Source organism: Contarinia nasturtii, unplaced genomic scaffold (assembly GCF_009176525.2).
Source record: "Contarinia nasturtii isolate CC-2019 unplaced genomic scaffold, AAFC_CNas_1.1 Cnas_scaffold_2678, whole genome shotgun sequence".
Taxonomy (NCBI): Eukaryota; Metazoa; Arthropoda; class Insecta; order Diptera; family Cecidomyiidae; genus Contarinia; species Contarinia nasturtii.
In genome coordinates, this window is record NW_022199997.1 from 1,165,706 (window position 1) to 1,190,317 (window position 24,612).

General features: G+C 32.4%; 2 protein-coding genes across 2 annotated transcripts in view; one reads left to right on the forward strand and one right to left on the reverse strand.

The window, feature by feature from the left end:
- Positions 1 to 24,612, reverse strand: part of LOC116348901 (GTPase-activating Rap/Ran-GAP domain-like protein 3) — a 76,506-nt gene that overhangs the window by 42,575 nt on the left and 9,319 nt on the right. Inside the window, exon 2 of the mRNA XM_031780102.1 lies at positions 16,070 to 17,249. Within this exon, the coding sequence (XP_031635962.1) occupies positions 16,070 to 16,290 (221 nt within the window). The 5' untranslated portion in view covers positions 16,291 to 17,249. The remainder of the gene's footprint in view (positions 1 to 16,069; positions 17,250 to 24,612) is intronic.
- On the forward strand, positions 21,522 to 23,693 carry LOC116348906 (circadian clock-controlled protein-like). Its single transcript, XM_031780112.1, has 5 exons — positions 21,522 to 21,710; positions 22,658 to 22,738; positions 22,848 to 23,004; positions 23,085 to 23,227; positions 23,307 to 23,693. The coding sequence occupies exons 1-5, from the start codon at positions 21,623 to 21,625 to the stop codon at positions 23,603 to 23,605; spliced, it is 768 nt and encodes a 255-aa protein (XP_031635972.1). The 5' UTR covers positions 21,522 to 21,622; the 3' UTR covers positions 23,606 to 23,693.

Genomic DNA, 24,612 nt, shown 5'->3' on the forward strand with positions numbered 1-24,612 from the left:
TGTTTGATCCCACCGACATTAATCATGGCATGAACTTTGTGAGCAGCCTGTCACTTTATGTCAACAAGTAGTTTCCATATGTAAATATACACAGGGATCTGATGTAAATCACTTTATGTCTACAAAGTTATGTAACCATTTATTATTATTGACCTCAACTTTGAAGCAAGTTACAGCACTCTATCGCCACAAAAATCAATTAGTAATAATTCTAATACAAAATGAATAATCATTCAATTTTATACATTGCTCAATGAGCAATGCTCATGTATCTGATGAAAGTGCACTGAGATGAACTAGCATACATATTGGCAGATCGATAATTTAATCGAGATGTGTTTGTTCGATGGAACTGATTTGATTCACTGAAAATAGACTAATGACTTATCAAAAACATGCGTATTGTTTCAAGTTGAGTTTGAGTCACTTCGATTTTTTTTTTGCAAAATCATTCGTCTTATTCGGTTCGTATGATTTCCTTCATTGTTCACCATTGCTTGAGGATTGTAAATACGGTTATTTTTGTTTAACACTTGAATGCTCTTATGATCAGGGGATAGACACCAAATATTGTGCTAATTTTTCTAATATTCTGTTGAGTAAATTGCACTGCCAATGTTTTCTTCATCCATACTGTAGAAGCTATTGTCAATTGAATGTCCGAGAATGAAAGCGAGACTTCTATTCACAACTTGTTGAAATGTAACACCGCCATGTTATGCTGACTGTCAGCATATTTTGTATGGTGGTGTTACATTTCAATAAGTTGTGAATAGAAGTCTCGTTTTCATTGTCGGGCAATCAATTGATGTTTTTTATTGAGCTCAAATATTTCGTTTACAAAAAGGTAACATTCATAGGACCGTTACCGGTTAGTGCCAGTTTCCTATGCTTTCAATATAAATTTTCATTGAAACATTTCACAAAACGACATCTAGGATAAAGCTGTCATTCGACAGTGAACTATCTGTACTGTCATTTGCCAAATAACTTGTCTACTTTCAAACGATTCCTCGACACGTTTGTTAACACTCAGAGTTTGCAACGGATAACTTAACAGCGGTAAGCATAATATAAAATATATTTTGTTGAGAAATTATTTTTTTTTTCCATCTAACTAAATTACTCTTTTTCGTTTTATTCGATTTATATTATTCGATTCAGTGGTTTTTATTCGTTTTTGAAATTTTCCATAAAGAATAATATTTCTAATGTGTTCGTTATGATGGATTTCATCCATTTAAAAAAAAAATTGCCAATAATTTTCTTAACGAATCGATACCTGGACATTTTTTCTCAAACATTCTTCTAGTATCTTCTTAATATAGCCAAAAATCGTGTCTACCCCCTAGTCTTATGCTGGCGCACATTCACCGTCGCCTTTCTTCAGTCGCTATCACTCGATGCTCTTTTTTCGTCTATTACTATTTATATATTGTATAGATATGAAAACACGTGACATCATAGTGTTAGTTTGGTTTATTAGAGAGAAAAATAAATAAATGGCACATTGTTGACTGTGTTGAAACTCAAAAGATACATATTTGTCTGCTCCATATGTCATGGAGCGAACGAGGTGAAGAGAAAGAGTGAATGTAATCGTGTTCTTCTTATTACATTCTATTCTGCATTGGTTAGCCTCACATGAAACATGATTTGATTATGTACCATACTTTAGCGTATTAAATGTCACGTGATTGCTCCCAAAAGGCAAACCGAGTTACAGAAATGTCGTACATAACCATCCATTTGATACTAATGCACAGTGAAGTGACACTAATTCACCACAACAACAAATACTAAACAAACGAACTGATACTAGTGCAGGCGACGGGCCAACAAATACCGTTGTTCTTTTTTCTTCTCATTTTATTCTCCAACGAACAATTAAAATGTTCACCATTTGTTGTTTTTGCTTCGATTTATCTATTATTTTTCAGACAAAATGAGAGATTATTTTTAAAGATCAAAATAAATACGCCTCCAACAACATAATTCTCTGATTATTTCTCATTTTTCAACGATCAATATTTATATTTTCTGGAAATTATTGGCAAAAAAAAAAAATAAACAAAACTTTCAGGTATAATGAGATGAAACCTTTATGAATGCGACTCTGGATGGAAAGTGAGAATACGATCCGTATCACATACATTACATCGGTAATTGAATTTGTTTTTATGTTCAATAAATGTTCAACTAAAATCTGTGATAACGCATGAGCGCTCGATGAAAATTGCACCTAAATTGAAATGTTCACAAAAAGCACAAGTCGACGGAAAAAGGAGGAAAGCTCGAAGGTCATTAAACCCGTGCTCAAATCAACGAACATTTGTATATGTTGCACGTGTGTGCACTGTGCGATGCATGAGCACAATTTTTGAGAATTTAGTTTTCAAACGCTTTTGGTTTGGATTAAAAAGGAACATGGTATAGAAGCAGATTGTTAGAAATATATTTTCATCTTTCCTTATATGAATTTATGACGTTGATATCAGGAATATTGCGCTTTTTTCTCTTTCGATTAGATTTTTTATGCGTTCGCTTAATACCAACATATGCAAAAATGTTGAATATTATTTGTTAAAATGAGAAAGAAAGAAAGATAGAGAGATAGAAAGGGCCATCCATTAATGTATTTTTATATCTTATAAGTGATGGCGAAAATTCGGTTGAATGTATCTGTAAATGAAACTGTGATGATGATGTACTTGAATAACCTTGGCGAAATGTTAGACACTTTTTTTTGCGTAAATTTTTGAAATATGTCTGAGCGATTAAGTGAGATTAAAAAGTTTTGCTGGAAAATCTGATGTTGCTGGATTGTGTTTGCACGTGACATGTAATCCAATGGCATTATGTCTGGAAAGTAACGGAGGGAAAAAAGAGAAAAAGGTAGAGCATAATTATGGCCAATTGAAAATTACTTGCTCACAGAATTGCTATCACTTTTCGGGTAATTTCTGGATTCTTTGAGCTCAAATACACCGTACAACGTATCCACCACCTTAGGATATAAGCGACTATTTGTGTGAATATAATTATCTCTATTGTTGTACACATTCTAATCCTGATTGTGTTTTGTTTGCATTTCAACTCAATTGTTTGAAAGCTCTTGCATTGAAGTCAAGCTTTTGTTTGCTTAAAACAATGATTGCACTGATGCACAGATAAAATCGGAAAAGATGCCCTATTATTTGCTTTAAATTCATCATCGTTTACACTGGTTTATATTAGAAAAAAAAATGCACAATCAAACAAACAAACGGAAAGCACTGAGAAGACGTACGAATACTATGATACGACTAAACGAAAGATTGTAGAGAATCCGATGCAAACAAAAATATCACCAGATTATCAATCCAACGTGAGATAATCCGAGTCGATCGATTGTTATCAACTTTTCCGACGGATTTTTCTCGTTTTGCTAAAACGCAACGGTTGCCAAACCAAACTGAACGATGTGAAAACTTTTCGAAAACTAACGGCAAACATTTTTTGCCAATTTATTTTTATCTATTCACGTTGAATGTCTATTCTTTTTCTATGTCGCCAATACTTGTCTCCAGCTCGCTTCTCTCACACACTCTCTCGCATTACTTTAATCTTATGCGATGACGTGTTCTTTGTTGTATTGATAATGAAGCAACTCTCATTTACGTTCAACATCGCTATCACCATAGTGATTAGAACGTGTATTCGTGTGTACATGTATTAGGCGGTTTCGCTTGTGTGATTTCGATCCTAACACAAAAACCAAGCAAGTGTTGTGAAGTATTGCGTTTCAATGAACAACATAAAAAAGCATACATTTCTTTGTTCGCCATATTAAATGAGTTGCACACACATATATGCCCACTCAACAGTTTGCAGCAAAGCCACACGTAAATCACGAACAGAGAAACGCTAGCGAGATAGACAGAGAGACACATTTTGTTGTGCATGTGATATGGATATATAGATTTTGTGTGAAGATTTCACCTGAAATGGGTTGTCAACCATGATGTTGAAGCTGTCGGAAAGCTGTGGGCATGATTATTCTTTTTTCTCTCGTTCTTTCTTTAAATATCTATTTTCATTCGCTCAACTTCATAAGCTGCGTTGTTTATTCTGCATTTGGGTGTTGAACACACATGAATGTGTTCAAACATTTCCATGAACATTTCTATAGCAATGCTGTCATATGATACAATGCATATATTCCATGTCATTGTGCTTTTGCCATAGATATATTGGTTTTTGTTACGGATTTTTTTTTTTTTTTTTTGAAAAAATGGGGACACTTTTTTTCCAATACACAATGATTTTGTGAAATTGCCTGGCTTCGTATTCACATAATTTTCTCACATGGAATCACATTTTTTTCGCCCAACTCAGCAAAAAAAGGAGCAGAAGATAGGATAAATGTTTTGCAAACTAAGGACTCCAATAGAAATCGTTTGGAACTTTTCTGGCTACTTTACGTGAAAAAGGCATTCGCACCAATTACGAAAGTTTACACGAACTTGAAACTATTTGGAAAATTAAAAAAAGGTTCTTCAGAGTTGCAGAGATACATAATTCATTTTCACGACTACAGTGTGTCAAATTTATCTCTGGAGAAAATTAATCAACGAAACATGTTGAAAATGTCTTTTTAAACTTAACTTGACTGTTGTAAGAAAAAAAAAGTGACTAAATGCAACTTTTTTCTCTTTTACACCCAAAACTTCTACAATCAACTAATTTAGCACACACTTGTAAACTATTACGAAAATCGTCTGAAATTAAAGTTTCCAACCATAAAATATTTATCATTTAATTTTCGTCCAAACAGAATGTTTTGCATAGAAGAAATATATGCGCTTTGTAGACGATACATTTTGGAATTGTATATTAGTATACACTTTGGAATAAATTGCAATGTCGACGGTTGCCTTTTTTATGCAGTTGCCACGTGAATACAGTAGTTCAAAATAATTAATTATGTTGATTTAATTCGGTGCTCGCGGCTGTCTCTCTATTTCAATGAAAAATGTTTACTTTGCGACACAAAGCCAAGCACAAAAAGTCTCTGATTAATGCCAATAGCTAGCTGGACAATAAAATATCACATTGGGACACTCCCATGATATGCTCGCTGTTTAATGAACTTGGCATTATATATTTTTTGTATCGCAAAGCTCCCGCATAACGGATGATATGAAACAAAAAGCATGTAGAAATGGCAAAAATGTGAGATAAAAATGTCAATGGTTACAGCACAATTAATGGCAATTTTAAGCATCAAGTGCTAATTCATTGGTCTGGATGCTGCTGCTGCAACAGACATACGATAAAGTTTAAATGATTACTGCTCATCGTTTTACTTCTTATACATTTTTTGTTTGTTCCTTTTTTGTGTTCTATGGTGTTGATAAAGTAAAATTGGCACACACAAACTTATTCGGTTGCATCGTAGTTCGGTGAATGGAACTTTAGCCAACTGAAAATGTGAGGAAAAACCATTTCGAAAAAGTTTGGTTTTAAATTTCATAATTCAAGTGGTGGTTTAAACGGCAACGAAAAGAGCTACGAATAAATGGTGAAAAAGACTATAAAATAAATGCACTTTAATTAAGTCAAATTAAATATTCAGAAGTTTTACTGCCATTATTCTATATCCAGTGGAATTTATAGTACATCACTTGATTTTTAGTCTATTTCTCCCATCGGATCGTCCACTTCGCTTTCTTCCATTAATTTTTTATTTACCTTCTTGCACCACAATTTTCACACTCATTATTTTCATGGCTGTTGCACTCGATTGCAGAGAATGAAGATTTTAGTAACAACCGCATGCTCGTATGTATCATGAATATCGCAATCTTTTCGAAATGAGAGATTCCTTTGGATACAAAACAAAAACCAATTTTCATACTCTGTATCCAAAAATATACTACTATAATATCGGAGAAAATTTGAATGTTTTACATTGATTTCATGAATGAAAATTACTTTCGCTCTACTTATACTTTGAATGGTGAATAGACGTGTACTCATTTAAATTAAAACAATGCACAAGCTGTAATAATAAATGTTATTTCACACATTGTGCGACTCAATATACCATAAAGCAAATTTCAAATTAAGAAAACATTGATGTCAAAACCGTACAAGGTTTGCACAACATGCTCAATTATATCTTAATACAATAGGTAAAGGTATTTAATGAACCCAATGCATATATGGTATACTAAACCATCACTGTACATGTCATTTAACCACGGTTCAGTGCCGGTACAATCCTAACGTTAAATACTTATGAATAAAGTATAATCTTTAATCTTGATGAACTGTAAGAAACCACTCAAATGTTATTTGGATTCATGACCATTTTTTATTTATCTTTTATTTCTGCGTTAACACCACAAACAAATAGAAAATCCGATGAAATCTCTTGTTGTTTGTTTTAAAAGCTCTTTAATTATAGAGTTCGTAAAATGTGAATTAGAAGAAATTTGATATATGTTCGTGAATATTTCCCATGAAAATTTAAACAATTTCACCTAATAATACAGCAGAAGAATGAGATGATTTTAGAGACCTTTTTACTGAGCTTTTTATTCTTTTAGTTAATACGAATATGCAAGGGAAATTGTTGTGTGTATAATTTAGATTGAAAAAGTGGTAATTTATGAAGCAGTAAAATATTTTCAGTACAATTTAAGAACTAAATGATCAACAGTTTTGATGATGTTATTTGCTGCTTTCATGCTTTCAAATTATTTATAGCCTGAAGTTATTGTAAACTATGTAACGCTTGAAAATTGTTTATTGTTTCCGGTGAAATGCAGCAAAAGTTAAATTCACATAAATAATTTCAACTTTGTTTCGTTACATTGTTATCGTAATTTTTCCGAATGTGATTTTATGAACATTCAAACCAAATGGATGGTAAATTATTTAACGAACGCGAAATGTTCGGTGCAATTGAGTTGAAAGAATGAAAAATGAGTTTGTATGATTTTTCATCATGGGACGCAATGGGGTTTTTTTCCAGCAAAAGTTTTGTTGCCTTTTTAAAGTGGAATTGTATGGTACATTTGCAATCTGTTCAAACTATTTAGATTCAATTATTTAGATAAATTATTTGAAATTAAGCAGAGTTTCGGTTTTTCTTGTTCTTATTTAGATTTCATATTCAAACAAAGAAGCCTATAAGCTCAAAATGTACCGCAATTAAGCATCGGGAATGGAATGTAATGCTGCATACGATGCTCATGTTTATATTCGTTGACAATGACTGTACAATAGGTAGGCTTTTAAGCAATTATGTTTTCAAAAACTCATTTACAAAAAGTTGCATCAATTATGTATATTAAGCCAAATGAAAATACGTGTATGATGCGGATTTGAGCTTGCTACTCTTCAAAAGAATATGTCGTTCAATTTTGTTTACTTGTTCTTATTGTTTACAAAAACTTGACAACTCACGATGAGATGTTATCTAGTATGTTATTAAAAATGTTAGTAGAGTTGCATTCATAATATTACATTCACGTCAAATATAACAATCATATCAAGGTGAACTTACTGTGAAATTAATGCCAAAAAAGATACACAGTGTTTGGAAAATATTTCATTTAAAAGAACAATTTGTATGGGAAAATGGATGGCAAAAAGTAATAATTCAAAAGGGCTTTGATAGATTTAATCATCTTATAAATCATTTACGAATTAAATGCAAAAATGTAATTTATCATAGATCAGAGGTGAAACAAAAACGCATCTGTTGGATAAGCTGTTCGTTTCACACGCGCATATTCATTTGGCATTGAATATATGGACGTCATCCCATCTAAATTGTACATTGCACACTCATCAGTTATCAAGCCAGATAAATGCAGAAAATAAAATGTTCCAATAAATCTGGCGTCGCTTTGAGCTGCGACCGCATCACCATGCAATACGGCTTTAATTAACTAAGCCATAAAAAGCAGTCCATTCCGTGCAATGCCATTGAAATATTTGAGTTCGTTTTTATACGGAATGTTTACTCAATCTGATGCATATCGCCATCGGCTATGAATCTAATTGACATGAGTCTAACGGAAAATTTGCACACATTTCAACAGACTCATTGATCATATTAAGCTGTTCTAATCTTGTCATTCAGTTTCGATTTCTATCAGATATTTCTCACAATTTATTAATATGTTTGAGGCATTTTTTTCGTTGACATTTGTGAGTATGATAAATCATTTTTGTATGATACATTTTTCGTAACGAATATATTCGTATATATACAAAATTTGGTAAAATGTAGAAAAATGTCCCTTTTTATCTGTCTCTTTCGATGATATATTTTACCGTCAAAACGTAAATGTTCAATCTAATTTTTATTGTTTCTCTCATGTCTGAGGTACCTGTCTGAAGTTCAGACTCTGAATACACTACAAAAATTTATTATGTCATCAAACGCCTAATTATGTTATTTTCCAGTTCATGGTTAACGCGCATAGCCCAACAAATCTCAAGAAAATATTTCAAATTTAAAACTAATTACATCTGCCAATCTTTTTCGAATTTTGTATGCTTGCATAACCTTTACGTTGAACAAGTCGAGAAAAAAAATCAAAAGCTGAACTTGCGGGGTTCATCAATTATGTAACAACGGTGTATACAAACATGCTCATGATTTTATCAATTTTTTATCATTATACGTTTCAATTGGCATGTTTACCTGATCTTAAACATCAACCTTATGGAATTTTATCCGTGCACGATACATTCAGATGCTTTTACATATTTTGCAGGACATAACAAACATTGCAGGTAAACACTTGAATATTACATTTTCTCGACGGCACTTGAGCATTTACATACAATATATTGAGCTTGAGTGTGGAAATAAAATGATCAAAGGGAATTCATTAAAATGCGCAAAGAACGCTAGTAATGATATTGTGCTAACTGTCATTCGATTCAACGCCGAATATTGCGTTTTATACAAATGCTCACCGTCATATGATGGCTTCACAATTCACTAAAGGCACTGCTCTGAAATTAACAAATAACATTTATCACTCGGCGGCAAAGAAGTTGTTTTATATTTATTCATTGCAACCAATTTTGAATCACACGGTGAAATGTAAGCTACGCTGAATATGTGCACACACACCGAAATTATACCCCATAAGAGACTGTATAAAATGCAAAACTGTAGCACTGCTAGCGCCACTACGGACAACTATGGAGCTCTAGTCCGTTGGTTGCAACTGAGCAAAAGTCTTTTCATTATTTGGCGGCAACTTAGTGTAGATTACATTGTAATCCGTCGTGGCGCTAGCAGTGTGACAGTTTGGGCATAATTTCGGTACGTGTGCACATATGTATGCATGACACAACATTGAAGCAATGTGAAGAGGAATAGAAGCATACATGGGCACAGGGGGGTGTAAGCCCGGCTAACCCCCTTAAATTGTCCGAGAAAAATTTCTTGATTTGCTAGGGTTTTTGGTTGGCTGATAGACCCCCCCCCTTAAATTTTTTCCGTGCCCATGTATGAATAGAAGCATAAAAAATATGAAAATTGTACACGCACAATATTTATTATCTTGTCAAGTTGTCATGATGTGTAAAAAAATGAGTTCATGAAATTTGAAACAAGAAAATTCTTGAATTGTGAATATATATGGAAATAACAAAAGTTGTTTATGAAAATAAAAGCAAATGATATTTTTACGGTGAAATATAAAATTATCTCTGATTTATAGTGAGTGGTATTGGCACATCTATTTGATTAATACACTTTTAAATGGGAAAACTTTTCTGATTAAATAGTTTTATTTAAGTTTTACGCGTGATTCTTCCATTAGATTTTTTCAAATGTTGTCATTTCAATTTAGTTCGACCGTCATAATTTATATAATTTATTCGGTTGGCATGAAAACAGCTGTATGAAAACATATGAATCCCATGAAATGGTTTTTCCTTACCATGCTCACAACAATATTTCATTGACTTTTTCTACAATTTTTGTTATTTGTAGGCGATATTCGATTGAAAGAAATGTTTGAATGAGTCAGCTGCGATGAGAAACAAAAGCTTGAATTGCGTTTTTCTAACCATAAGAAAAATTATTCAAAATACAATTTAATTAGAAACAGCCGGCGTATAATGCATATTTGAAACAAAATGTATATATGTGATAAGAAGATTTTACATTTTCAATATCTTCATCGTTTTTATGGATATAGACGTACAAAAACCAAAATCACGCCTTTTATGTTCTGATTTAATTGTGTCGTCAACGTCATAATCTACATTTTTAGCGTTTTCTTCGTTCAATTTCAAGTTTTACGATAACAAGTGGCACTTATTTGTACCAAAAGCACGTCCATGCGCCTATAAAACTGAATATCAGTTGTATTAAACGATTGTTATTCTTACAACATAGAACAAAATACAAATATATTTCATTTTTGATATTGTTGAACATAAATTCTCTTCTGTCAATTTGGGGTTGACAAAAATGCAATAAAAATTTAAAAGAATCTTTAAATTGAAGTGAAGCTTTGATAAGTTCGGCGTGGAGAAGATGTTGCCATTTGAAATATATTGTTAAAAAATTCCAAGTAGACGTGAAATGTGTAAATGTTTGGTGAGTTCGGAATACGAACATCGGATGACTGTTCATAATTTCTGACTCAAAAGTCAATGATGTGTTAATAACACCTCAACATCGTATCGTCAGCGTTTTTATTAAGCTCAATTAAATCAATTGTCTATCAAAATGACATTCGATCTAAACAACAATGCAAAAATCACACTTGCTCTGTAATGTAAACGCACTCATAAGACATCAACCGTGATTCATTGTGACATTTTTATTAAGCACATCAAATATATGCGAAGAACGTGCTGAATTCATTCGCGGTACGGTATGGCAACAGCATATAGATTCAAGGTTGAGAAATGACGCACGCTTGGTACTACGAAATAAGTGAAAATAAAATCGCAAAGTGCCGACACCAACAATAAGCGCATCTGTGTCAAACAATAAGAGAGAGAAAAAAAGAACCCACAAACCGAAAAAATCTTTTACATCTACGGTTAGCCGAAGAATTCATTTTGTTTTTTATTTGCTTTTTTGTGTTTTACACTTTTTCAATTTGAGCACCAAATGCAGATAGGATTTTGTCATGGTAACAGTGAGATTAGAAAAACAAACAACAGGTGCCGACCGAAATGTATCTGCCGTTAGGATTATGCTACCAATTGAACTTTTTTTATTAATTTTTCCTTCAAATTTCTTTTTTTTTCCTCTTTACGAATAGTAATATAAAAATCCATGCAAAGAGCAACTATATGAGCCACACTTATAATGTGCTCGTTTGCATCACATTCCAAGTGTAACAATTTGTACGCACGTTTCTTAATTCACCCTTTCATTTTTCTAGCAAATTGAACGCACTCTTCACAAGGACAAAGCGAGCCAGTGCTGTATACGATATGTTTCAAGAATTTCAGTGTGAAATAAAAAAAAATGAATTTATTAATTTCAAAATGTAACACATATTAACCAGATCGTTTATAATGGAATGTCATTTGAGATATAGCCGGCGGTCAAGCAATAATGATGTCAGATTTCACTTATAACGATTTTTTTTCGTTTACACTCAGTTTTAATTGGTAGATGTAAAATGAAATGTTCTCGGGGGTTCAAATCTTCATTAAAACTCGCTTTTTAGTTGATTTTTTCGAAATCATTTGGTCGTATGAAAGCATAAATCCATACAAAGTGAAAATACCGTAGCATGAATAAATTACAAATTAACAGCCAACTGTCAGTGTCAGCCAATGCAAATGCTGTAAACAATTTTTGCTAAATCGCAAAAAATACCATCAAAATGCACATTTAAGTATATCTTTCAAAAGATTAGGACGAGAAGAGTTGAAGGAAACGAAAAAGAAAACGAACAAACAAGTGCTTAACGCTACACACAAAAAGGGAAGAGAGAGCGTGATATATGCGCTTTGTTTGCTGATCCGATTTCCTTTCTTCTTTTGCTTGCTACAAAAAGCCAAAGTAATTATGCAGATTTTCCACTTGACTAAATATGAGTCTTCTTTGTGGCCCTTCTCTTTGCCGTAATTAAAGTCAGCAGAGGACTTGAGGCACTGGTACAGCGATAAAAAAAGAGCTTCTATTCAACTACTATCAACTCTTCTTTATGGTTGCTATCATGGCAGCAACGTGAACAATTTTACGTGGGTCACTGTACTATTTATCTCATGAAAACAGCAACATGTTTAGTGGGTAGAAAAAAATCTATTTGCTTCAACAAATTACCGTTAAGTGAGCTTTTGCCATTATAATCATGGATAAGATGACACGTTGAATACATTTATCCATTGTGTACACACAAAAAAAACGTGTAAATTTGGCTTCACTTTGGCATTGTTTACCGCAGCTATTTAATATGCAATTCTGAAAATTATGAAAATTTATGTTATTCATCTTGTTTTGAACGCAATGTGCCCATTTTATGGTACAATTTCCATGTCATGTCAATTTATTCGGCGTATGTATATCACTACAAAATGACAGGCGCCCAACAATCAACCATCCAAGGTAATGAGTTGTCAGCAGCATGACGGTTTCACTTTTAAAGGTAAGTGTAAATGTGTACTTTATCACTTAACTGGTCATTTCCTCTGTACTCCGGCTATTACACACATATTCATGATTTAACACACATTTTGAGGTACCTCTACCTCATTTGCATATATATTTTTGCATCGCATACAAATCGTTTTTATTTTATTGCTTTTAGCAAAATTAAATCCGCATGACATGCATACTTTCACATTGTTGAACACTAGTTATATGATGGTCGAAGGAAAACGTATTATAATAAAAATCGTGCGTTGAATGATTAAGCACTAGTGTAAAACGTAAAGGAATTTTTAAGTGACCCAAAGGATTCAGATGGTATCATCGTAGAACTTGCACCGAGTCGAAGTACTAAACCACTAGATGACGCTGCCCTTCTATTTAAAATGTATTAATATGTGTGTGATCGTGATTTTAGGCGGCTCCTTTTTGCAATTTTTGATTGCGCCAGCAACCGCTCCAATGGCGCTGCTGTCAACGTTACTGCCATTGTCGTGCTTTGTAGTAAAGTGTACTCCTTTTATTTTTGCTACTTTTGTTTAGTTTAGACAGACGTCTGCTCATAATATTAAACAATACAGATATAATCCCAATCGTAGTCCTAAAAAAATATAGAATATTATCATTGTCCCGAAAATAAACCGAGGTATACTATGAATATTTTTTGTATCTTGTGTGTAGAAAATCTTTATTTGACAGGAGGATATGCATACCTGAAGCGATCTTCATTAGGTTGGAAATGTTGCTTAAATTCTATTTTCGAAAACGAATCATTCTTTTTAGTTTCACGTTTCAAATGTTTTACAAAGAAAATCAAAAATTATTTATTTACATTTGTTTGAAAATAGCTCTGTCGCCGTTGGCGAATCCTTTATTTTACGGAAAATCACAATTGAACTTTTGTTTAAATATTATCATATAATCTACAACCTTTGTACCATAACATGTTGCAGCATCCACATTAGCATGCGGTTAATCATATTCTGTTATTTTATCATGAAAAAAATGATGATAGATGTTTTTTTAAAAAGAAAAACAAAGCAGAAAGATTTATTCTTTCCGTATCATGAACATGTATGATATGTGTTTTTTGTTTCGAAGAAAGCTGTTTCCCTTGAGCGCATAAAACATTGTGTAAATTTAATTGAAAATTTTACATATGCATAAACGTGCCCGGGGCGATTAAATTTTATGCACAACAACGTTGGCATAAAAAGAATTCTAATGCTGGGCTCGTATGTCAACCATCGATCCTTCATTTAAAAAAATCATCCAAGTATAATAGTCGTGTACAGTGTACAGTGATGCTACTGCGGATATTAAAAACAACGTAAAATGTATACATTAAAAAAGAGCTTATTCTCAAGTAAAAACCTCATTTTTCTAAACGTAAGACCTTTCTTTCTTCTAGTGAAATTGAAAGTGATAACCAACAAACATGACAAATCAATTGAACAACATTGTAGTATTTTTCTCAAGGTATGACAATGACAATCTGTCTAAAGTAAGTAAATAGTCTGCATATATGTTGCCATTTGCTATGTATAAATAAAGCCACATAGAAAAAAAAAACAGAAAAATACTAAATCTAATAAAATATTGTGTTGACAGAGTGGTGAACGGTATTCATGATATGAGAATGAAAACAAGTCTTGGGCTATAAAATATTGTTTTTGGTCAAAAAATAAAACGAATTGTGTCACATTTTTTTGTGCAATAAAACGTGAGCATTATATTTGGTTAATTCACGATTACTCTTGATTTCGACAAGCAAATTCTTGTTACTTGATACTTAATTAAATAACATAAAAACCTTTTTCGCTTACGTTGACTATGTTGCTCTTTCTTGAGCAAATATGAAAGGTTACACGGCCTATAAATTGTGGAAACCATATTAGTGTTTTGTCCTTCAAATACAACATTGTAATGGTGCATGACTTTCGTGAAATGCGTCGTCATTTTATTGTTCTGGTCCCTTTTTTTATCGAACAGGATGAATGCGCAAGAAATCCCTTAATAAAGATTGAATTATGTAACGATGTTGAATAAAAATGTGCGTTGCTATTGCTTTTGAAAGAAAATACAATTATATTGAGATGGTTTCATTCATTGGGCAGGTTACACAGAAGCGTTTCGCACTTTTTCGTTTGGTTTTCAGTTGTGAGTCGCTAGTTGCAGCACATGTTAATAAGTTGCTGGGCTTGGAATTTATTATGCCATAAAATGTCACATTTGCGTCCCAATTCTGTATGTGACAGCCAGAAAATGCGCGATTGAATTTCACATGCAGATGTGCATCGATTGAAAACAGTATCTCCATCTCATTTTCAAGAAGAACATTTTAAAATATAAAAACATAGATCTTATGATTCAATATATCATCCATGAGCAGAATCAATTTCGTAAAAATCCTTGTCTATAAATTTTCAATGTAAAAAACTGAAATCGATTATTTTGAGTTCGTAAATCATTGCAGCTACTAAGAAACGGTAATATGAGTATGTGAAGAGTCTGTGCAGAAAGTTGATCATCGAATTTATTATTATTACCAATCGAAAATTTTCATGAATTCATTGTTCAATTTCATAATAGAGTAGACATCGAAATACATTTGAAGAAAAAAAAATGTTAAATTTTCCAATTTCGATTAAGAAATGTCTCATGTATGTCATTAAACGGATACAGACACATTCTTTTCATGCTTCGTCTGCACACAATTCAATAACGTTAACGTTTCCATGACAATTCACTTTCTATCACAATAAAAAAATGTGCATACATAAAGATATTAGATTGCAATCCGTGATACTACTTATGTCTCGGTCAATTTAATTGAGATTCTTGTCAAGAGATAAAGCATATAGAAAATCTTCGAAATTTCATAAAACGACACATGGAGATATAACATTCAATACTTTTAATTCTTGTGTTTTGCGTACATATGTTTGTTTGTGTGAATGCTTTTGAAATGTTCATGAAAGTCGATTTTTATGAAATTCAATTCCATTTCAATTTGCGTTATAGAAACTACGACTTCTTTTTACCAGTCAATTTGAATTTCCTTTTGCAGGAAATGCATCGTTTCAACGCAATACAATTCGAACGCTAATGTAGCCATATTGAAGTCAACAATAATATTTCCGCTTCATTATATCAAATAAATGCGATGGTCGGACGGAAAATAAGCTTGATGGAAACATGCTCATTGCTCTCAATCACATTTTCCACTTAAATGAACATACTTCACAAAAAGTGTGAGAAAAAAAGTCAACTATTTTCAAACTATATTTTTTCGTGTTTTGAATTTACAAAAAACTTCTGAGTTTTCATTCGAAATTATTACATCATTTTCCGTTCTTTTTTTTCTTCAATAAAATGTGCTATGTAAAACCAAAATGAAAAAAAAAAACGGTAATGCATTTTACTTACCTGGTCGGAACTACATCTCCATCCGTTATGTTAACCAATTCCCAAGAGGTAATTTTGATTGGCCAAGCAATGTGACCGAAAGAGTCTCGTACAAGTGCCTCCCACGATGAATACGGTGTATGTGAATCACTGTGCAATCGTTCTGAACGTTGTAGACGTGCTCGCCGCTTAGGTGTTGTGCCACCTGAACTCGGCGACGTTGATGGGCTTAAATGATCCATTTGCAAATGAAAACCAATGCCAATTTGCAGAAATATTTAATAAAACGGGAACAAGAATTCCCTAAGCGGTTGCACCGAGGTGAGTGTTACGGTCGTGAGCTTTAACCAACACTCGGCATTAGCAATTAAACACTATGGAATGTTTGAATGTGAATGGAATGCCAATGCGAATAATGTGCATATATATTCAAAAAAAATTGCTGGGAAATTATCTCTGTTTAAATGTTCGCCAGAATGAAATATATATACATATATAAAAACAAATGTTGAAATTAATTTAAGCGCTGCGCATTTTATCGAACGATTGTGATTTAATAATGCAGAAATTAGCAATCTATACAATTCGATAAATCGAATTTGATGCCGTGTGACATTGAACGAAACACGATATGTTGTGGTTGAATTGCAGCTGCACAATGAACAGCGCGTTTATGTTCATCGACACGCAAAAAAAACAGTGATTAGCTACATCACCATGCCATCAAATGCATTCAAGATTAATGAATTTCCAATATTTTTGCTCGTGACTAGCTTCGCAAGCAGTTAATTTTTTATGAGTGTGGTGTGTATGTTCAATTTGATAGTCGAATGTTCATTTACTTCTGTTTTGTTCGTCGTTTTTCTGGATAAGTGCATCAAATTAATGATACAGCAACTAAAAATTACCACATATTTTCATTTCACTTTATCACTGCACGCCCGGATCGGTTTAAGTGCTGGCGCTGGCTTTTCGTTTCAACAATAATTAATTACATATTATCCATTGTAACTTGATAGAAACAGCACAAAAACAACATCCATGTAGCGTGCACAATGGAGCAAAATTGGCCAGCATCACGGATTAATTCATGACAAGCAAAAAAAACACTTCACAATTGCGAAAGAACAACGTACAAAAAATGTATATACAAAACAACGATCACGGCAACTGCAAGGCTTCGCAGCGAAAGCTTCGGGACCTGCAACGAGAACAAAAGTAGAGACAAAAAAAAAACAGAACAAATTTTATTAGTTTTAAAAACCATTATATCCTTTTAATGGTTGAGACTGTAAAGACTCTACAGGGAAAGATCGAGGTGGGAGCTACTTTGTTTGGAAGGATTTAAAAGCACTTTTTTTATTAAAAAAATGATTGCATATAACATTTATTGTTCACATTTTTTTAAATTGATTCGATGTGGTGCGATAGTCGTGGTTCGAATAATTACATGGACAATTATATTTAATCATGTATATCCGCAGTAATCACTTGACTAAACAAACGTATTTGCTACAAAATCCCATCAAATAAAGTGAAGAATGAATTCTGTCACTTGTATTATGTTTACGCAAATTGTTTAAGTCTCAATTTTCTCGGAACAAAAAACGATGAATACAAAACCAAATCAGCTTAAATTACAAAATCCAAAAATCATTATTATGTGGCAGTGCGACATCCATTTTTTTTTTGTTCCATCTTGAGCTCTGTAACGCATTAACGATTGATTTCATTTTTACGCTTTTTCTTGTAGTCGCTGTCTGATACTTTCGTGTTTTTTTTTTCAATCGCTGATATATACGTATTACCGAATTGCTGACAAGCGTATACGCTAGCTATAAACTTTGAAGATTAATTGTTTATGCCATCGAGATGATGTCATCTTTGAATATCATTCGTGGTGTCTCATGTGTCAAGACCGAAGAGTTTTTATTCGATGAGCAAAAAAACTTTTTTTATCGCTTGTTCTGCATTTATGAATGTTAACTTTATACATGTAATATTTGATGTGTATTTTTATGACATTAACATGTAACCGATCCACGTACCTCACATTTATGTGTGTGTGTAATGACCGGCAAAGAATCTGCTTTCGAAAGAATTCTCATTTCAATCTAATATTGGTCTAGACATAATTAGGAATCTTTTGGAACAGAGAACCCCTTTCGCACCATTCGTAATTTGCTTAGTAAAAAAAACGTTATTTATGCATGTATACCTCTTGATCCTTCATCATACACCAGCTGATTGAAAATGCAAATTAAATGGTTTGAAGGTTATTTGAAAGCCAGAAAAATGTACATGAAAAAAAAAACATTGTGAAACGAAGCAATTTTACGAGATGCGACGGCCTACAACAAATCAGTGATACAACCCAATAAGGCTTATTGCCGGAATTCGTTGGTGGATTTCTCAGAAAATGAGAAACGAAGAAAAAACGCATTTAATTTGTTTCAATTTTTGCCATGGAATAAGGGCGTCCGCATGACCAGCGGTTCTTGGAATTCAGATTGTTGGTTGTGCAATTTTCCATTTTATTTCTTTTCCGTTCTATTTGTTGGGAGTAAAACGATGTGAAGATATTACAAATGCAGTACATGTTTGTACTTTTTCACAAACCGTAAGAAAAATCCATTGTTCAAGATAACACACATACGCATACACACATATAAAGAAAGTTGGATGGACTTTTTGTAATATTCATTGAAATCAGTTTTACATATAAATCGAATCAAAATGTGTATCAGATGTTTGTAAGTTGTTACCAAGCACTGAAATCATTTCCTTTTCATCTAATTGACATGTGTCTGTTACAATTTTCTTTCGTTGATTTTTCTTATCTCTCTTTTTTTCGCCTCTTCAAAGTCATGCATAAAATCTTTCACGCTTTAAAGTTCTGCATTTGTCAAATGATAAAAGTTCTGTTCGCGTACAAATTTATTGACTGCTGTGACTATGTTTTTTTCTTAGTTTTCAAATGGCACGTGCCGTCAACTACGATTCATTTCAAGGTTCTTTTTCGTGAATTTACTTCTGATTTTTGAAACCCAAATTATGGTGAAGTTTTCGTTCGCACAACAATTTTGACATTGAAATTTCAAACCATCAACAAAAATGTAATCGAATATGGAAAAATATGTCAAACTTCAAATAGTTGTACGAAGTTATTTTCATTTTCCTCTACAGTTGAACAACCAATTTCTGTTTGTAACCAAATGACGTCAACTCTGCCGTTTAAGAAAATCATTTGGTGCCTTTGTACAGCGTAAAACGCGAAATGAGTAAATATTGCTTTCTGCCATATGGCAGTAATTAAAGACACTCATGTCTTAAATCATAAGATGTTATATTTTATGGTAAAGTCAGCGTGGAACATAATTTACGGCGGTGAATATAAGAAAATCAAACGTTTACTTAAAAATTTATGTTTTACCTCGATCACAAGTCAAGTATTATTCATATCAGTTTCTTTGTACACGTTCCGTTCACATACCTGTATCTGACAATTTCAATATTAAAATTTAAGCAATATTTAATGTTATTCACTGCGATGAACTGCTGTTCACTGTGAAATGAAATTTACTGAGTATGTACTTGAACTGAGTAGTCGAAATACTATTCTTCGAAGCAGGGTTGTCGTTAGATTTGAGATCAAATAATTTGACAAATCCACAAATCATTCTAAAAATCATGTGCAGCTTAAATACATTTATTTTTTATAATTTGATTTTTGGCATCTTGTTTAAATTTTCAACATTTTTTGTATTTTTCATCGAATGATTTGATTTGAGTTGGTCCAAACTATCAAAATATTTGAGATAAATCACTTGATTTGAGAAACAATGATAAATTTGATTCAAACTATGCTTCTCAAATCATTTGAGCTAATTTTTGATTTTGATTTGAAATCCAAAATTGACAACCTTGCTTCAAAGTGGATTGGCTTTCTTTATGACGTGAACTTTATCGTTTGAATCTCTCAAAACAAGTAAAAGAAATGTTCATCATTCTCCGAATCGATATGTGTACGTAATGAGTAAAGCTCATGTTGATTGCATTTATACGTATTTCAACAGAAATTATTTAGCAAATAATTAATTTGCCAGTAGATACTTGAAAATGCTACTACGAAAAAATCGACAAATTTCTGTTTGATATAATTAATGTGGAGATTAATATCGGGTTCGAGAGCAAATTACGTTATTCGCTGCAATCCTCCCCACCACCTTTTCTTTTTCGTATGAGACGTATGCATTATTTTAGCACGCTCAGTCAGCTTTTGTTGTGAAAATCTCTTGAAATTACGCTAATTGTGTAATTATGAAATTCGTTCTATCTTTCGTGTAACGCATTCGACCTTTTCATTCAGAAATTTTGATTTAGCTGCCTGTTACTGCGGAGAGTGATATCAAGGTGTCTTAATGCAAACAGAAATTATGTCTATTATAGCGATGAGACACGGACAGAAGTTGTTCATAAAATAAATGAAAATAGGTTGACTAACGAGAGTGTTGAACACACAGCTGATAAATAGGTTGTTTCTATTGAATATGATTGCCTTCAACTATGAAATGTTTTTTTTTTTTTTGCTTTATCTCGTTTTTTCTAGTGCCACTTCTTTTTGTGTCTCAATTTTAATTGAACAATTTTTTATTTCTTCATTTTCTTTCTCCATCTATTGAAGATTATTATTGTGATTGACCTTGATTACGAATTACATCGCCTCAAACGTGTTAAATTCATTCTTTTGACCCGAAAACCAATTGTATTTGTGAGAACATCTCATAATAAATCTGATTAAGTGAATAGTTCATTTGATTGCTTGTATTTCCGTTTCAAACAACTCATGGATATTATATTAGCTGTACTGCATGTATGCATATATGCAATTTATTTGTAAATTCTTCTAAGTTTACGAAAGCGTCATAGTTTCGCTCACTAATTTCCCGGCATTCATGTCAAAAGTTCGCTTAAAAGACGTAATTCACTATTTAATTCACAATAATTGAGCTCGAGTTCAAGTTGAATATCGTTTCTTATAGGAATATGTGTGCATATTTTTCCTCTCATTTTTTTTAATCACACATTCAACGAAGAAGATATCGATCGGATCATTTTCGTCAAAATCAAAGACAAACAAATAGGTTCTGTTTTTTTTTTTTACGCTAGTCTTATCTAGTCGACCGATTAATTAATTCCGAACAATGTGCACATAAAATAGTGTGAGACGTCTATCACTCTAGTGTGCAAATGTGTTTAAAACATGAAATATTTTTATTTGAAAGTGTTGTTCACGTTTGCAATGAAACAAATCTTTATCTCTTTTTCCCCTGTTTGCTGAATGCATTGTGTGCACAAAGGCTTCACTCGATTCACTTGGCGCCGTATTGATTATTTTTGTTTCATATTTCATAACAAACAATTTTTGATTTTCCGTTTCAGTTCAGGTATAAATAGCCGGACACATCAAGCCGCAAATCATTCGTGATTTCTATACAATACATTTGATTCCGATTTTTTCTCCCTTTTATTTCGAAAACAAAAAAATACAACATTTTTCATCAACGGTGATTGATGATTTTGAAAATGATGAAAAATCAATTTTTTTTCGTGTGCTTAGCAATTTTGTGTCTCTTTGGAACGGTGCACAGTTTTGAATGGCGTAAGTTGTTACTCTTCCCTTTTGAGGTGAATGGTACACACTGAGTGAAGTGAATTTGAAATATACAACATCAAATGGAATTAAACCACATCCAGGGTAGAGACATTGTGGTATTTTCAGCCAATGAACATAACACAATTTTGGTATCATTTTCTGTTTAATTAGTGAATGTTATAACTGTTGGAAATTATTATTAGAGTGAACTATGTGCAAGTGATGACAAACATGTTCAATTACTTATTTGAATGTAATGCAATCTATTTTATAAAATAGATTAATTCAAAGAATATTGGAGAGAGTGATAAATTTTGCTATTTATTTAATATGATATCGATTTGTTTTTCTCGTCGACCTAGGGCATTTGCACTGATTTCCAATTCAATAAAACTATTAATTATGCATTTTAATATCATGTTCTCGTGCATGTTATTTGAATTCAATTTCGATTTTATCATATTTTTATTTGAGCTTCAAAAATGCATGAAACTAAATATATTCAAATCGAATTGACTCGAATATAAAAAAAAATTGTCACTGAACGAGAAAAACATATAAAAAAACGTTTGAATGGAACCGTGCGTTCGAGAATGTTGATCTTAATTGCATCCAAGTATCAAGTTCAATGCAAAAGCGCAGCACTTGCGCAATATTTAACGAGTGTTGACGTCGGATACACTGAAATGTATATAGGATCGTGCTCAAGTTGAATTTATGATGCGTCGAACGCGGCAAATGATAATTAACTCATTAAAATAAATTATGTAAACGGCAATCTAAAGCAATTTTCAAAAAATTAACAGAATTATCGTAAATAGCAATTTAAAGTATATTGATGTAAGGTTTGGCATGAAAACCAAACAAAACTAAAATACACAAATTGAATGAGAAAGAGAAAACTAATTCTGAAGAATGGAATAATTAATTTTGAAGTTTTGTATTTATCATAGCTGCAAACATTCCGAAATGTAAACCGGGAGATGAGACATGCATCCCACAAACTCTCACGCAATTATTTCGACATGCGGATGGTAAGGAAGTCAAATAAAAATATCAAAATTATTACATTTCGAGCGAAAAGTTTATTTAAGAACCAAAAATAGTGATATTGTTTGCCTTTTGTAATTTGCATCCAATTAGAAATTCCCGAACTAAAAATTCCAGACATGGACCCTTTCGTTTTTAATCAACCAACAACGCTTCGTACACGCAATCCAAACGCCCCGATCAATATCGTTATTCGAAATACAAACACCACAATTTACGGACTCAATGCAATGGAAATAACGCAAATCAAGTTTGTTTCACAATCAATTAGTTGGTATTCGAAGAATTTTGAACGCAAACGATTGTTTTTTGGTATTTAATCGATTTCAGGGGCTTCGAAAAAGATCCAAGGAAAACCAAATTTGAACTAAAATCATTCGTACCGTTTTTGGTGACCGTATCCAACTACAAATCAACAATGAATCTGTTTGCTTTACCAATAACAACGGAAGGGATATCCAACACCACTATATGTAGATATGCTTGAAAATATTTTCAATTTCCGATCAAATCAATTAATAAACGCTCTCTTTCTTTCTCTTTAAAAAAAAGCAAATCTTGAAATTCGCCAATTCGTCGATTTTGATGTCATTCAAAAGAATGGAAAAGACTATATAAAGGTAAAGAATATTCGTGTTCATTTAAAACTAAGCAAATTTTCAGTGCAATTCAAAAGTAAAACTGGAAATCCCACCGTGAACGACACAATAAATAAAGTGGTTAATGAAAATTGGCGTGAAATCTATTCTGAACTCAAGCCGGACTTGGAAAAGAATATCGGTGAAGTAGTCAAGGCAATGGTAACACCAATATTCTCTGATATTCCTTATCAAGAATTTTTCCAACAATGAAAAATAGGCATTATTACGAAAAATTAGTAAGATCCGCTGTAATTATTGATTTTTTGCTGTTTTCAATAAAAAGATCGTGTTTAACATATTTCCATTTCATTTATTAAAACAAATCATATAAATCGTTTTTATTATAGCGCATTTCTTCTGAACAGACAATTGTTCATTTCTTGAACCACCATCTCATTTTTCCTATTTTAGACAGCCTTCGAAACATTTATTGCATGAAAATAGTGATTATATGTTGTGGAAATATACACAAAGTGGAAAAAATGAGATAAATTTATTATGGTTCAAAAAAGTAAAACTGAACAATTTCGTGGAAAGAATTTCTAAATGAAAAATTCTTCATCAAGGTTACGATGAGACAAGTTGTGCATTGTGTATTCGCCAAATATCGATAAAAGAGGCTTAAAATAGAAGCTTATTTATGGCTGATGTACCAGCGAAAATTATTTAAAAAATTGCTTGATGTATCGATCAATTTTAAAATCATTTCCGGGAGAATCGTTTATATTAAGCATAAACACAAGGTGTTAGCTTTTCATATTAAAACTTTTGTTCAGTTTCTTGGCTATACAATATTTGAATATTATTATTTTGAAAATCCCACATTCAAAAGTCTTTTCACATCAACCTTTTTCTGATGATTTGCACGAAAATGGCATGGTTTCCACATTATAATTTGAAGTTTTTCAAGTAAAATTCAATGTATTTCGAGTTGAAAATATACGCTTTTGATTAAAATTGTTTGGATCATAATTGATGGGTGCATTTTACGCTGAAATTTTCGCCTTCTATTATTCTTATCAGTGGAGCAATACATCAAGCATCATTATCAAGTACTTTGCTAGTTTAATCTTCTCTAGAATCTTCTTATACTCTTAAATTGTAAATTTGAAAGCTAATTAGTGTAATGGAATAAATTAATTGACATTTTGCATTTACAGACAGTGTTCTATATAAATTGTCATCAATACGAAATTGGTATCCAATTCATAAGTGTC